The 16,478-nt window shown below is 47.4% G+C and overlaps 1 protein-coding gene and 1 non-coding gene across 2 annotated transcripts in view; both read left to right on the forward strand.

Annotated features, from left to right (window-relative positions):
* Window positions 1-7,490: 7,490 nt before the first annotated feature.
* LOC139004565 (U6 spliceosomal RNA) lies at window positions 7,491-7,594 on the forward strand. Its single transcript, XR_011470439.1, has one exon. It is a non-coding gene; the product is annotated as a U6 spliceosomal RNA (small nuclear RNA).
* Window positions 7,595-11,761: 4,167 nt separating this feature from the next.
* The window catches only part of CLIC4 (chloride intracellular channel 4), a 54,790-nt gene continuing 50,073 nt past the window's right edge, over window positions 11,762-16,478 (forward strand). Inside the window, exon 1 of the mRNA XM_070404378.1 lies at window positions 11,762-11,985. Coding sequence (XP_070260479.1) covers window positions 11,914-11,985 — 72 coding nt within the window. The 5' untranslated portion in view covers window positions 11,762-11,913. The remainder of the gene's footprint in view (window positions 11,986-16,478) is intronic.

The following is a 16,478-nucleotide window of genomic DNA, read 5'->3' on the forward strand; positions in this document are numbered from 1 at the left end:
CGGGCTTTTTTGGGAGGAGGAGAATTCTCTGGGCGGGTTTTGAAGGGAAAGATAATGGTCTTAGCAAGTGGAATGTGGTTTTAGCAAGTGAAATGTGGTCTAAGCAAAAGGGAATGTCGGTTGTGAGGTGGTCGAAAGGTCAGTTCCCAGGGGAGGGGATATTGATTCAATTATCTGATCAGACCTAACACCAGCTATTTGATTGGGACATGTGATTTAATCTCTCTAAGCCTCAGTTTTCTCCTCTGCAAAATGCGAAGCAATACTACTACTCAACTTAGGTTGTACATATTAAATGAAGTTGTATAGACGATGTACATATTAGGTGTTCCTTCAACACACCTCTAATAATAGTGTAAGCTCTAGTCATAATAATAATAGTACTGCCGCTGGTGGTGGAGGTCATTGTTATTTCTGAGCCTCCAGGCTGCTGCATTAGGTTTGGCTAGGAAGTTGGAGCTGGGGTGGAGGTGGGAGTGGGGATGTGGGCCAAGCAGGCAGAGAGTGGCACTGCACGAGGCCACCCAGACACAGTGCCATCATCCTGATTGCTGACTCCACCAGTTCCTACCTCATTAGCAGCTCCATGCTCAGCAACCTGCCTCACCATTTTTGACGACTGTGTATTATTTCATTACGTAGATGAGCTGTGTTTTATTTCAGCAAACATCATTTTTAACAGAATATTTCAATGATTGGATGGATTATTTTTCCAGGAAAGCAAAGTGGTGCATCAGAATCAGAACAGGCTTTGAAGATATCTTCAATCATTTAGTCAACATTTTTTTGAACATCCACTCTGTGCCAGGCCCTGTGCTCAGTGCCGGTCATACGAAGGTCAAGATGGACATGGATCTGCCCTCACAATGCTTATGATTAGAGGGGAGACAGGCCTATAACTGGACCTGAGTTTAAACTCCGGGCTGTGTGGCTGTGTGGCTGTGTGGTCTTAAACAAGCCACACGTCTTCCCTGAGCTATAGTTTCCTCACATATGGGATCACTATGTAGAGTTATAAGCATTAGTTCTCTCTTCTAAGATTAGCACGTTTAAAGAGATATATTTTTTATTCTTTTGCCTTTATGGGTATCCTCCTAAATGTCATCTTTTTCTTTTGGGTTATTTATAATCATAGGACAATTTCTGCTCTCCAGCTAAAGAAGTTTTTATTTTCTTTCTTCTTTTTTTTAGTTTATTTTTTAAAATATATTTTTATTGCCCTGACCGGTTTGGTTCAGTGGATGGAGCGTCGGCCTGCGGACTGAAGGGTCCCAGGTTCGATTCCGGTCAAGGGCATGTACCTTGGTTGCGGGCACATCCCCAGTAGGGGGTGTGCAGGAGGCAGCTGATCGATGTTTCCCTCTCATTGATGTTTCTAACTCTCTATCCCTCTCCCTTTCTCTCTGTAAAAAAATCAATAAAAAATATTTTTTAAAAAAATACATTTTTTTTTATTGATTTCAGATAGGAAGGGAGAGAGAGAGAGAGAAACATCAGTGCTGAGAGAGAATCATTGATCGGCTGCCTCCTGCACACACCATACTGGGGATCAAGCCTGCAACCCGGGCATGTGCCCTTATCCGTAATCAAACCCAGGACCATTCAGTCCACAGGCTGACGCTCTATCCACTGAACCAAACCGGCAAGGGCTCTTTTCTTTCTTTTTTTTAAAAAAAAATTTATTGATTGGTTGTTGTTGTTTTTTTTTTGGGGGGGGGGGTTAGGGGAGAGAGAGAGGGAGAGAGAGAGATCAATTGACTGTTCCACTTACACTTTCTTGGTTGATTCTGGGATGTGCCCTAATGGGGGACCGACCCTGAAATCTTGGGACGATGCTCTAACCAGCTGAGCGACCCAGCCAGGGCTCAAGACATTTTTCTAAACCCTCTGCTACTCTCTAGTGCTCACCAGGCAGAGGGAAGGGCAAGAGGCACTGAGCTGGCAGCAGGATGTCTCAGCAAACAGCTCACCAACCTCTGGCCTTTGCTTTCTCTTCACTTTTCTCCAACACACGGAGGAAACCCCTGCCTCAGTGCTTCTGCACTTGCTGTTCTCTCTGCCTAGAGCGCTATTTCCCGAGATAGCATCTTCACGGTCCGGTGGTCAGGCCTTTACTCAAATGTCATCTTCCCAGAGACTGTTCCTCCTCTCTGCGCCCGCCCCCCATCCCTTTACTATGCTTCATTCTTCTTCGTAGCTTTCACTACCTTCTGACATAGGCAAGTGCGGCTGGCTATTGGCTTGTCGTCTGACTTCTCAAATAGATGCATTCTTTGTGAACGTCAAGATGCAGCCCGTCCCGGGTCTGGAACAGTGCCTGGCACATAGTAGATCCTCAGTAAAAATTGGCGGCATGGGTGAATAAAGAGATCAAATGAGCCTGCTCACGATACAGTGTTTGCTAGTGTCTGGAAAAAAGTAAAAAGCGGTTCAAATGGAAGGGAGAATACTAATAAGTGGAAACTTAACACAGTACCTTATCCGGGTAGGAGGCCATTGAAGATCTTGGCTGGGTGTGTGAGAGTGGGATTGGGATGGGGGAGGAAGTATTTCCTCTCTGCCAAGCTGCAGCAAGAGGCTAACGGCCTCCACAGGGATCCGATCCAATGAAGGCCCTGGCTCCAAGTCAACACGGTGCCCTTCCTGACTGCCGCAGCTTCCAATGACAAAACCTGTAACTTTCCCAAGACGAGACCGTCTCCAGGCGAGCAGGGCAGAAAGGGGCTGAGGGTAGAGTTTCTGCTCCCAGGGGAACAGATCTGCATTGCACCCAAATTATTGTTTAATAGTGTGTGTGTGTGTGTGTGTGTGTGTGTGAGAGAGAGAGAGAGAGAGAACCAGTCACAGAGTCTGGCCACCATCCCCAAGACCAAGACCAGTCCTCTTGGGGAGCAGCTGGATGCAGTGGAAAGGAGTGAGAGGAAAAGCAAGGAGACATGGGTTCCTTTGCTCCCACCCAACCATGGAACCAGGCGGGAAGCCGAGATGGCACGGAGGATGAGCCCTGCCCAGGTCACATAGCTCCCTGGCCAAACTGGCCAGGGCTGGGCACACTTCTTTTTTCCTTCCTTCAATCTGTTTTATGTTTGTTTGTTTAAAATTGTGTTATTGATTTTTTTATTTTTCAATTTTGCATTGTATTTTATTTATTTATTTAATCCTCACCCAAAGATATTTTTCCATTGATTTTTAGAGAGAGTGGGAGGAAGAGGAAGAGACAGAGAGAAACATCAATGTGAGAGAGACACCTTGATTGGCTGCCTCCTGCACACACCCCAACCAGGGCCAGGGAACCTGCAACCAAGGTACGTGCTCTTGACCAGAATCTAACCTGGGACCCTTCAGTCCACAGGATGATGCTCTATCCGAACCAAACTGGGTAGGGCAATGTTGTATTAAATTTATTAATTATTTTTTAAATTTAATTTATTTGAGTACACTGGTTAAAACTATAAATTTTAGGAGTACAACTTTATAATACAACTAGAGGCCTGGTGCACGAATTCTACCTGGCCAGAGATTGAGGCCTATCGGGGTGGGACCCCGGGAGTTGGCCGGCTGGTCCCCCAATCGGGGCCTATCCAGGGGGCCGGCCGGCAGGGGCTGTGGAGGCTGGCCGGCGGGGCAGGGGCAGGGGAGATCACAGGAGGTTGGCTGTGGGAGTGCACTGACCACCACGGGGCAGCTCCTGTGTTGAGTGTCTGCCCCGTGGTAGTCAGTGTGCATCATAGCGACTGGTCAACCGGTCATTCCAGTCATTCTGGTCATTTGGTCATAATGGTTGCTTAGGCTTTTATATATATAGATATCCATATACTACATTGTATTCTCATCACTCAGAGTCTAGTGTCCTTCCATCACCTTGTATTTGAACTCTTTATCATCTTCATCCTTTCCCCACCCACTATTCCCTCTGGTAACCACCATTTTGTTGTCTGTATCTATGAGTTTGTTTGCTTTTTTGTTTGTTGATTTGTTGCTTTTTGTTTTATATCCCAGTACCTGGGGGGTGGGGGGGTGTTTCCCTCAGCCCAGCCTGCACCCTCTCCAATCAGGGACCCCTCGGGGGATGTCCGACTGCCAGTTTAGGCCCAATCCCACAGAGATCGGGCATCCCTCTCACCATCAAGGACTGCTGGCTCCCAAATAATCGCCTGCCTGCCTGCCTGCCTGCCTGATCACCCCTAACCATTCCCCTGCCAGCCTGATTGACGCCTAACTGCTCCCTTGCCAGTCCAATCGCTCCCAACTGCCCTCCCCTGCCAGCCTGGTTGCCCCCAACTGCCCTCCCGTGCTGGCCATCTTGTGTCCACATGGGGGTGGCCATCTTTGACCATGGCCATCTGTGTGAAAGAGTGACAGTCAATTTGCATATTACCTCTTTATTATATAGGATGAGTGAAATCTTGTGGTTCTTGTCCTTTTCTGTCTGACTTAGTTCTTAAGATCCATCCATGTCTTGCAAATGGCAAGATTTCATCTTTTTTTTATGGTTGAGTAGTAGTATTCCATTGTATATTTATGTACCACATCTTCTTTATCCAATCATCCATTGAAGGCCACTCTGGTTGTTTCCATGTCTTGGCCACTATGAATAATGTTGCAATGAACATAGGAGTGCATATGTCTTTACAAATAAGTGCTTTCAAATTTTCTGGTAGATACCCAGAAGAGGGATTGCTGGATCATATGGTAGTTCTATTCTTAAAACATTTTGAGAAACCTCCATTCTGTTTTCTATAGTGGCTGCACCAATTTACATTTCTGCCACCAACGTATGAGAGTTCCCTTCTCTTCACATCCTCTCCAATACTTGTTATTTCTGGTCTTATTGATAATAGCCATTCTAATGAGGTGATATCTCATTGTGGTTTTGATTTGCATTTCCCTTATAGTTAGTGAAGCTGAGCATCTTTTCATGTATCTGTTGGCCATCTGTATGTTTTCCTTAAAAAGTGGCTATTCAGGTCCTCTGTCCATTTTTTTAATTGGATTGTTTACTTTTTTGTTGTTGAGATGTATAACTTCTTTATCTATTTTCGATATTAGCCCCTTATTGGGGGTATCTTTTGTAAATATATTATTCCATTTAGTTGGTTGCCTTTTTATTTTGTTGAGGGTTGTTTTGTTTGTTTGTTTCTTTGTTTTGTTGCATAGAAGCTTTTTAGTTTGATGTAGTCCCATTCATTTATTTTTGTTTTTACTTCACTTGCCTTGATCAAAACATTTTCAAAGTCTTTTTGTGAATATATATACAGAAGCAGGTGACTTTTTCAATGCCTACACTGTGTCAAAAACTTTATGTATTATCTTTCTTTTTTAAAAAAAATACATTTTTATTGATTTTAGAGAAGAAGGGAGAGGGAGAGAGAGAATCATTGATTGGCTGCCTCTTGCACGTCCCATACTGGGGATCGAGCCTGCTACCCAGGCATGTGCCCTGACCGGCAATCGAACGGAGAGCTCCAGCTTCAAAGGTGGATGCTCAACCGCTGAGCCACGCTGGCCAGGCCATATTATCTTTCTTAACACTCAAAAGAACTCTCTGAGGCAGTGTTAGGAGCAGGTGGCTGGCAGGGCACGGGCAACAGGGACAAAGAGATTTGGGTTTAATTATTGGCTCTGCTGCTTATCAGCTGTGTGACCCTAGGGCCTAGGCCAGTGGTCGGCAAACTGTGGCTCTTTGGCCCGTTGAGTGTGGCTCTTCCACAAAATACCGACTTCTGCACATGGGCCACGAAGTTTCAATCGCATTGTACGTGTGCACCTGTACGTGATATTTTGTGGAAGAGCCACACTCAAGGGGCTAAAGAGCCGCATGTGGCTCGCGAGCCGCAGTTTGCCGACCACTGGCCTAGGCAAACTGCTGAACTTCTCTGAGCCTCGGTTTTCTCCACTGTATCCTTGTTACAAATGGTACTTGGATGGTCCTCCTCTCAGTGAAGGTCCATCTACTGGGGCTTGTGGCCATGAAGAACAACTCAGTCCTGGAACTCTGTTCCAAGAGCCTGGAAAAGCTGCACTGATTGTCTCCAGCTCCTGTGTTTGTTGGGTGACTTTGCTTCCTCCAGGGCAGGGGTGGGGAACATCCGGCCTGCGGGCCATATAAGGCCTTGAAATCATCTGGTCTGGTCCTGCCAAGGCATGAGGGGTGAGTTAATTAAATGTTTGGCCAAATATAGCAGGCTAACTTTCAAGCTGAAAATTTTGTATGGCCCGCGAATGATGCTATAAATATTCAAATAGCCCTTGGCAGAAAACAGGTTCCCCAGCCCTGCTCTAGGGGCTCCTGGATCTACAAAGAGGCAGGAAAGGTTGGTGCTTCTGTGGACACAGCATTCAGGTTAGACTTTGGCCAAAACTATGAGTAAGTCACAATTAGCAAGGTTTTACAGGACCTAATACACATCATGGGGACATAGTTGAATCTTCCATAGCTGGGTTCACCGACATCGCCAACGATGAACAGAGCACCTGCTATAAGCGCAGTGAGAGGAAAAAACAATAGAAAGTTTGGAAAGTGGGAGATTAAAAGGCAACGTTTGAAATTTTAAAAATTTGTTCTTTCACTCTGATTATTATTATCTTATTATGTCACAGGCACTGATTTAGGCATAGGAGAATGTAAATAATAACTAGTGTTGAGCCCTAACCGGTTTGGCTCAGTGGATAGAGCATCAGCCTGTGGACTCAAGGGTCCCAGGTTCAATTCCGGTCAAGGGCATGTACCTTGGTTGCGGACACATCCCCAGTGGGGAGTGTGCAGGAGGCAGCTGATCCATGTTTCTCTCTCATTGATGTTTCTAACTCTCTATCCCTCTCCCTTCCTCTCTGTAAAAAATCATTAAAATATATTAAAAAAAATAACTAGTGTTGATTGAACACTTAGCACATGCCAGGCAGTGTACAAAGTGCTTTACATTTATTAACCTGCTTAATCTCCATAGCAATCCAATGAGGTACCTATTGTAATTACCACCATTTTACTTTTATTTATTAAACATTTTTTTATTTTATTTTATTGATTTTTTACAGAGAGGAAGGGAGAGAGATAGAGAGTTAGAAACATCGATCAGCTGCCTCCTGCACATCTCCCACTGGGGATGTGCCCACAACCCAGGTATATGCCTCTGGCCGGAATCGAACCTGGGACCTTTCAGTCCACAAGCCGATGCTCTATCCACTGAGCCAAACCGGTTTCGGCTAAACATTTTTTTAAAAAATTGATTTCAGAGAGGAAGGGAGAGGGAACCAAACTGTGACCCTTCTGGTTCAGAGATCGACCCTCAAGCACTACGCCATACCGGCCAGGCTAATTACCATCACTTTATATGAGGAAACTGAATCTAGAGAAGGTAACTTGCTCAAAATCACACAGCTGGGAAGTTAAATATTTTGCTCAAGTAAAGGTGGATATAACAAGGTTCCTTGCACTCTGAGAATGTCACAGCATACCAAGGAAGAAGACATGGATAAGAATAGTAATAACAGTGCTTGTTTTGGCAGCACATATACTAAAATTGGAATGGTAGAGAGATTAGCATGGCCCCTGTGCAAGGATGACACGCAAATTCATGAAGTGTTCCATACTTAAAACAAAAGAATAGTAATAATAGCTAACATTTATTAAATGCATTACATGGATTATCTCTTTTAGTCCTTATAGCAACTTTAGGAGTCAGGTTCTGTTATATTCTATTGCAGTGATGAGGAAACTTGCTTGAGTTAGGAATTCAAACTGCCCAACTGGGATTCAAAATCAGGCAGATTGCCCTGGCCAGTGTGGCTCAGTTGGTTGAGCGTCTTCCCATGCACTGAGAGGTCACTGGTTATATTCTAGTCAGGGCACATGCCCAGGTTGCGGACTCAATCCCCAGTAGGGGGCCTGTGGGAGGCAGCCAAATCATGTTTCTCTCTCATCAATGTTTCCCTCTCTCTCAAATCAATAAAAACGTGCTTTTAAAAAACAGGCAGATTGCCAGGGAAGCCCGCATTGGCAACTGCAGCACCACCCTGACTGCTGTGATGGGTGATCTCACCAAGGAGCCTGGGAGATCATCACCACCTCAGGGCTCTGTGGAGGACAATGCCACTGGCTTCCTCCCAGCCAAGATCCAAGTTCAGTCAAAGGGGCCTAAAAATCCGTAGTCTGCTCAGTCTTCCAGGTCATCACCACAGCGAACATTCTCTGATTCAAACTGAATTTGATAAACCCCCAGACACACCTCTGATAGATAGAGTTCAGACCAAAGCATTGGCAGAAAGAAGCTCCTTGGAGCAGGCGGGCATGAGTTGGGCCTGGAAGGACGGGTAGAAGACTACCTTTTCCCACACCCCCTTAATATATAGTGCAGTGAAGAGACGCGAGTTTGAATCTCAGCTCCACCATCTTCCCAGCTGAATAACTTGTACTTATCTTTTCTGACCCTCAATTTCCTTAATTGTTAAATGGGCACAGTGAAAACCACTGAAACACCCTGAGGAATAAATGTGATCGGATATAAAAGCACCCAGCTAGGTGTCTGGCAGGCAGCATGGGAGCTCAGGGGTGGAGACTGTGGACAATTGGATATAATAGCTACAGCTAGTCCCTACCGAGCACTTACACCATTCCAAGCACTTAACATAAATTTACTTATCAAGGATCCTACGAAATAGGTATATTTTTAGACCCATTTTACAGAGGAGAAACTGAAGCACAGAGAGGTTAAAAAGTTATCTGAGCTGGCAAATGACAGAGGCAGGATCGGAACCCAGGCAGTCTGACCCCAGGGTCCGCCATACATAGTACTTGACGCTACTGCCTTAATTGGGGAAAGTGGGTGAGACGGTCAGCCAGCCGCACCACAGACTCAGGAGTGGGAGGAGGGGAGTGTGTCACCAGGAGAAGCTTCCGGGAGGCTCCATGAAGGTGGCATTTGAGCCAAGACCCGAAGGAGGCAAGGGAGTGGGAATTGAAGGAATTCTGGGGAAAGAATGTTTTGTGGAGGGAGAAGAGCCAGTGCATAGGCCCTGAGGTGAGGGCGTGTTCGACATGTTCAGGAAATAGCAAGGAGGCTACCTGACTCGGGTGGAGAGAAAGGGGAGAGTAATAAGAGATAAGGTCAGAAGGGCGGGTGAGGAGGGAGGAGAGCACATCTTTTTTTTTTTTTTTTTTTTTTTTTTTTTTAAATATATTTTTATTGATTTTTTACAGAGAGAAAGGGAGAGAGATAGAGAGTCAGAAACATCGATGAGAGAGAAACATCGACCAGCTGCCTCCTGCACACCTCCCACTGGGGATGTGCCTGCAACCAAGGTACATGCCCTTGACCGGAATCGAACCTGGGACCTTTCAGTCCGCAGGCCGACGCTCTATCCACTGAGCCAAACCGGTCTTGGCGGAGAGCACATCTTTACCCGTCTTCCAGATTAGTGTGTGTGCTGTAAAAACCATGAGTATAGAATGCAAAATATGCAAGCTTCTCAAAGTTCAAAGGTGAGGCTTGAAGGCCGTGTGCTTATGGACCCGCCCCTGCATAAACATTCTCTTCCTCTGTCAACCTCCCCAGACCAGCTCTGACCATCCTCGTGACTGAGCCACACAGGGGTGGAAATTGGGAAAAGTTGGTGTGAATGACAGTGACCAGGTTTTAAGCAGAGCCTCTGGGTCTGAGCCTGGGAGATCATCACCACCTCAGGGCTCTGTGGAGGACAATGCCACTGGCTTCCTCCCAGCCAAGATCCAAGTTCAGTCAAAGGGGCCTAAAAATCCGTAGTCTGCTCAGTCTTCCAGGTCATCACCACAGCGAACATTCTCTGATTCAAACTGAATTTGATAAACCCTCAGACACACCTCCTTAACCAGCCTTGAAACAGTCCCTTTCTCGGGGCCAGGGTGGGCCTTCTTTGAGATTCCATTTGATCTTGTAGATGTAGATCTTGGATCTGCTTTGCCCTGGTTCACCATCTGGGTTCCTTTTCTGGCAGAGGAGGGGGAGGCTGGAAGGGACCTTTGGTATAGCTCGTGATTCCGTGCAAAACCAGCGCTGGGCTCAGTTCAGAGTCCAGCCAGGCGCTCGGTTTGTTTTTGGCTCATGAACCCGTTTAGGGGGCAGCCTTCGGTGTTTCTTTCTTTTCAACAGTCAAGCTGGTCATAGAGGGAGTTGAATATGATGCCATGCCGGCCTGCAGGGGTGAACAGTGGCCACAGAAAGCCCAATGCAGTGACAATAGCCATCACTGACTGAACAGGACACCAGGACCAGTAGTTGTCCTTGCCTTAGAGGTAAGGAAATCGAGGCTAGGGGTTTAGACACTTTGAAGTTTCAGGATAGTGGGACTCTAGAGCATGTGCCCCTAACCTCTGGAGTCCACTGTCTCTTTATCAGAGTCCCTACAAGAATATGTGAGCAACTTGCTTTGGTCTGGGAGAGGAAGAAGCTGCAGGTTTCGCTGTATTTTTAGGCATACATTTAATTTGATCGAAAATTAAATCACCTGTGAAACTTACTGCGGTGCACTACGGATGTGGAGACACATCTATGTGTGGCCTTTCCAGGACTCATCATTCAACCTAACCAGGGAATTAGGGAGGAGTAGCTGTGAGTCAAACATCACAGAAAGGCAGAAGAGGGAGCAAGTTAACTGTTTCCAGAGGGGGTGACGTTTGTCCAGGTGTTCAACAGCAGCAAGCTGGACCGGGTAAAACTGGGAGGCTGGCTTAAAGTATCACAGCCCTGTCCTCAGTGCAGTATTTCTGGTTTGAGGATCCCTACATTAAAAATTGTCCTGGTACTTGTTAAAATGTGAATTTCTCCTTTCTCTGGAGGAGAATCAGAGTTGGATAATGCAGGTCTGGGAGCAGCGCCCAGGTGGAGCTGATGCACACTCAAGTTTGCCAGGTGCATGGGGACGGGAGTGGGGGTGGGGGTGGGGGGCAGAAATCCTCTAGGCAGGAGGAACAGCACGGACATGGTTTGGGAGTCCTTCGTGGCCTGCAGACACTGGGGTTGTAGTTCAAGACTAAGTTCTGCGAGGAGAGGAATCCTGTCCCTACTGTTCATCACCGGGGGCCTGGAACACAGTAGGGCCTCCTAAATATTTGCGATGTATTCACCTGGCAAACTTGAGTGTTCATTAGATTCACCTGGGTGCTAGGCTGGCTCCCAAAATGGAAGTGACAAGAGAGTCAAAGGGAAAAACAGAGACGTCAGAGAAGGGGGAAAAAAAGTGTTTCTAAGGGGACGAAAACTTTCAAAAAGTTGTCCTGGAAAAGGCAGCTCCATCTAACAGAGGGAGCTGGGGAAGTGCCGCTTCGGGGAAGGGCAATGAATCCTGTGCTGCAGCTTGGGAGCTGGCAGGAAGCGTCTTCTCGCCTCCCAGGCGGACAGGAGGCATGAGGTCACCTGGCGCTCCGCCAGCAGCAGCTGCCTGGCCGCGCCCGCGCTGCGGCGGGAGGCGGTGTCAGGCTCAGGCCCCAGCCCGGGGGCGGGTGGTGGGGGTGGGGGGGTGGGGCGGGGCGGGTGGTTCGGAGACCCGCTTACAGCCTCCGCCTAGGCCACGCCCCCGAGCCTGGGCCACGCCCCCTTCCGTCCTCCCCCACCGAGGCCACGCCCCGGGGCCTGGCAGTCCCATTTCCTCCAGCGAGTTCCGAGACGCCGGCCTGGGCCCGCTCCCAGCGAGGCCCCGCCCCCGCAGGCCCCGCCCCGCAGGCCCCGCCCCCGGCCCCGCCCCGCGGCTAGAAGCCGCTCGGGCAGCGGCCGCCGCGGAGTCGCGCGCGAGGCGTCGGGTGGTGCTGAGCAGCCGAAGCGGAGGCGAGCGCTACGCCCGGACCGTCCAGGAAGGCGCCGCGCGGCGGGAGCCCACACCGAGCATCCCCGGAGCAGAGGCAGCCGCCGCTACCGTTGTCCGCGCAGTCTCGTCGAGCCGGCCATGGCGTTGTCGATGCCGCTGAACGGGCTGAAGGAGGAGGACAAAGAGCCCATCATTGAGCTCTTCGTCAAGGTGAGCGCTGGCCCGCCGTCCGCCCCGCAGAGTCCCCAGCGCCCTCGGGGCTGCGGGGGGCGGGGTCCCTGGGCTGCGTCTTTAGCCCCCGCACCCCGAGGCGCTCCCCGTGGCGCCCGGCACCCGGCCGGGGCTGAGGGGCAGCGCTGCTCGCGCCCCCGCCCATTGTGTCGGGCTCACCCGCGCCTTCCCGCCGCCGAGGTGGGTCCCGGGAGCCAGAGTGGGACCGGGACCCCCGAAAACTAGCACCCGGGGCCGGTCGTCGCCGCCTCGCGAGGCCGTGGTCCCGCGTCCGGGTGGGACAGCCGCTCGCCCTCGGGCCCCAGAGGCCCCGGGGCCAGGGCGGGGTGCGTCCCGTCACCGACCCCGTCTCGCGCGGGGCCTCGACCCCCGCTCCCCCGGGCAGAAGCCTCGAGCCGGTGGTGAGAGGAGCTGAACTTCTTGGGCGCTTTCGGAAAGAACAGTTTCCTCCCCGCTGGTGTAAAACTAACTTTAATTTTCTATGCAATCCTATTTTTTTTTTTTTATAAAAAGAGCAGGCATTCCTGGCTTCCGGAGAAGCCCGAGATTCCCAACGTGGGTTTTCCTGCTTTAGGTATTTTACCACCATCTGGTTTTCTGGTTTCTCGGGCGCGGAATGTCTCGTATGATGCAACGCTTTGGCTGCTCCCCCGGTGTTGCTGCCTCCGGGAAAGAGTGTGTGTGCTCTTTTGTTTTGAAAGAAAAACTGAGGAGGGAAAGAATTCACCACTTGCTTGGGCTTTACAGGGTTGATTTTCCCCTCCGGTCTCTCTGATGGTTATGTCCTGGAATTACCTTATTTGCTTACCAATACTATCCCTGTCCCTTTCTTTGTTTTCTTTGATATTTTTCATTTGAGCAAAGGAGAGGGTAGAAGTTAGAAACATCTGGATCCAGCTGCCTTCCTCAAAACTTCTTTAGGCCGGTGCAGGAGGCAGCTGATCCATGATACTCTCTCATCACTGATGTTTCTCTCTCTCAAATCAATAAAAATATATTTAAAGAAAGAAACTTCTTTAAAATCCTCTAGATTCTTGTAGTCACTTTCTTCAGCAGACTCATTCAAAGCTGGGCTCTGAAGGAGAGTTAACAGAAATGCAGAACGATTTTTTTCCTGAGTTTTTATTTTAACGAAGGGAAGACGTGGGAAGGGTGTGTTCGAGGCATGGAGAGAGAGAACTGATCTGCAAGCGATCGGAACAGTGTCTGTTTTAGGATTGTGTTTAGGTTACCAGTTGTAGAAAGATTTTGGTCTAGGGAACTGAAACAGGAGATAGGTATAGAAACCCCAGAATATCGTAAAAGTCTCAGTTACTCTGGGTGGCAGATAGAGTATTCAGAGGGGCAGAGAGTGTAGGAAGGAAGCTGAAATAAGAGAAAGAGTGGAAGGCAGCATTGAGAAGGGGCGCCGGGGTCAGAGATTAGTGTTAAAATTGTTTACTGAGCTAGGAATAGGAAGGAATTTCCATAAGCTCAAAAACAGTATATCTACTAAAATATCTAAAAAAAGTTATCCTTAATGGTGAAACCTTAGAAGTAGCATTAAATTTAGAATCTGATAAGGATACTATCAGTAATGGTTTCTTTTCAGTATTGTACTGGAGGTCCTAGTCAATACCATAAGACAAGAAAAATGAGGTGTATGAGTTAGAGAGGAAGAGAGCAATGCTTAATGCCCTGCTTACTATTAATGTAACCGTTAAATTAGAAGGAGAGGCCCGGCTGGTGTGGCTCAGTGGTTGAGTCTTGACTTATGAACCAGTAGGTCACAGTTAGATTCCTGGTCAGGGCATATGCCGGGATTTCGGGCTTGATCCCCAGTAGGGGTCGTGCAGGAGGCAGCTGGTCAGTGATTCTCATCATTGATGTTTCTATTTCTCTCTCCCTCTTCCTCTCTGAAATCAATAAAAATATATTTTTTAAACAAAGGAGAGGAACATGACTTCCCAAATTTGAGTCATTTGCATACTTCTTCCCAGCTTTCCGTATTTGTGTTAGATCAGTATTATGATATTATTGTTTACTAAATACAATTCACTTTTAAAAAAATCCTCACCTGAGGATATGGCTTTTGATTTTAGAGAGAGGAAGGTGGGGGAGAGAGAAACATGGGTGGGAGAGAGAACCATCCATTGGTTGCCTTCTACAGGTGCCCTGATTGGGGATCAAACCCTCAACCTAGGTATGTGCTCTGACCAAGAATCCAACCTGCAACTTTTGGTGTACAGGATGACACTCTAACCAACTGAGCCACTTGGCCAGGGCTCTACAACTCACTTTTTAAAAAACAGCTTATCCTTAAGTAATAATTCCTGTGAAACGATGGGTTAGGTGTGATGATTGTATTATAAAGATAGAAAAGTTTGTGAGCCAGCTAAAAGCATCCTGTTTATCATTAGTTGTAAGCCTTTCTCACTGGCCTTAGTGGCAGAGAATCAGGGTTCAAGTCACATTCCTTTCGTTAATCTTCACCCAAGGATATTTTTCCACTGATTTTTAGGGAGAGTGGAAGAGACAGGGAAAGACAGAGGGATATATCGGTGTGAGAGAAACACATCGGTTGGTTGCCTCTGAACGGCCAGGGCCGGAGGAGATTGCAAGCAAGTTACATGCCCTTGACCGGGATCGAACCTGGGACTCTTTGGTCCTCAGGCCAACGCTTTATCCACTGAGCCAAACCCTCGAGGGCTCAAGTCACATTTCTTTACTCACTGACTTGGTTACTCTGGGCAAGTTGTTTGCCCTCTCAGAGACTTATTTTCGTTTCTGAAGTAAGAGGCGACATGTTTTCTGTTGCCCGGTGATTCAATATAGGCAAAACTTTGTACTAATGTAAACCAGGATTGTTGTTTCAAAGGAGAGAAAAGGTAAGGGGGCAGATAAATTGTGGTAAAGAGTATTTTTCATTTCTTCTCAAAACCTATGTGCGGAAAATGCAAATGGGGGAAAATACCTTTGTAAATATAGTTATTTTGAAAGCAGTGAGGGGGCAGAGGCCATGGTTGTCCAAAGTGGTATTTTAAACCGTATTAATTATTCTGCCAAAAGGTTTCTGTAGCAGAAAACTGTTATCTAGCCCTAGCCGGTTTGGGTCAGAGGATAGAGTGTCGGCCTGCCGACTAAAGGGTCCAGGGTTCAATCCCGGTCAAGGGCACGTAACTTGGTTGCAGCCTCCATCCCCAGTGAGGGGCATGCAGGAGGCAGCCAGTCAATGATTCTCTCATCGTTGATATTTCTCTCTCTCCCTCTTCCTTCTTCTCTGAAATCAATATGAAAAATAAATAAAAAGAAAAAAACTATTATCTAAACTTAAAGCCCAAGTGAAAAGCGTTGAGCCTACCTAAATTTAGATAACTTTAAATTTAAGAGAAATAGGCTAGGATCTTCCCAACTAGTGTGACTGCATTTCGCTTCCTGGGGAATAGCGTTTTTGGAATCATTTACCCCTGAGCCCAGTGACTCGCCATCCCCTGTGTAACAGCAGTTGTCTATTTTTGTGTGTTTACCTCAACACTGATAGGACCGGATCCTTCCCAGGAGTAAAGAGCTTACAGAGGCAGTCCTCCTCAACAGTGAGGATGCCCACTTCCACCACGTGTAGGTGTATATATTTTGATAAGGCCAGCCCCAGTTGGGATCCACCAACCAAGAGGGTGAAGTTCAACTCTTTAGCAAGGTCTTATCTGACTGCTATCTGGGTTTCTAATCCAATTTGTTGGCTTATTGTGTGTTTCAAGACATGTTGCTTAAGCCTTTCTGTGCCTCATCTGCACAGTTGAGTTATTAATAGACTAAACTCTTGGGATTAAATTAGTGAATATATATGGCATAGAACAGCGACTGGTACACTGTAAGCAAGCAAATGCTAATTGTGTGTTATTTTGAACCCGGTACCCTTCAGTCCGCGGTCTGATGCTCTGTCCACTGAGCCAAACTGGCTAGGGCTTGTGTGTCATTTTGTATGTACATATTTAGTTACAGATCCTCCTATTAGATAGTAAGGAATTGGGGTGGTGGTTAAAAACAAAGAAAGAAATCTTGTGCAGAGTGGCTTAACACATAAGAATAGCTGTTTCTTTGAGATATCTGGCAGGGTTTCTAATGTGCTTGGACCCTGGGGCAAGACTGCTTGGCTTGGATCTGGCTTCCAGGAGTGTCAGGCAAATTTTACACGTACTCAGTACCTTATTTTCCTGATCTCTCATATCAGGATATAATAATGACAATTTTATAAGGTTCCTGAAGGGATTAACTGGTAATCTGTTATTTTTTTTCCTGTTAATCCTCACCCGAGGACATTTTTCTATTGATTTTTAGAGAGACTGGAAGGGACGGGGAGAGACAGAGAGAAACATAGATGTGAGAGAGAGACACATAGATTGGTTGCCTCCCGCACACGCCCCGACCTGGGCCAGGGGTCAAGCCTGCAACCAAGATACGTGCTCTTGACCGGTAATGGAATTCGTGACCCT

The sequence above is a fragment of the Myotis yumanensis genome, unplaced genomic scaffold (assembly GCF_028538775.1).
Source record: "Myotis yumanensis isolate MYYU_CA2020_CCGP unplaced genomic scaffold, mMyoYum1.0.hap1 SCAF_2, whole genome shotgun sequence".
Taxonomy (NCBI): Eukaryota; Metazoa; Chordata; class Mammalia; order Chiroptera; family Vespertilionidae; genus Myotis; species Myotis yumanensis.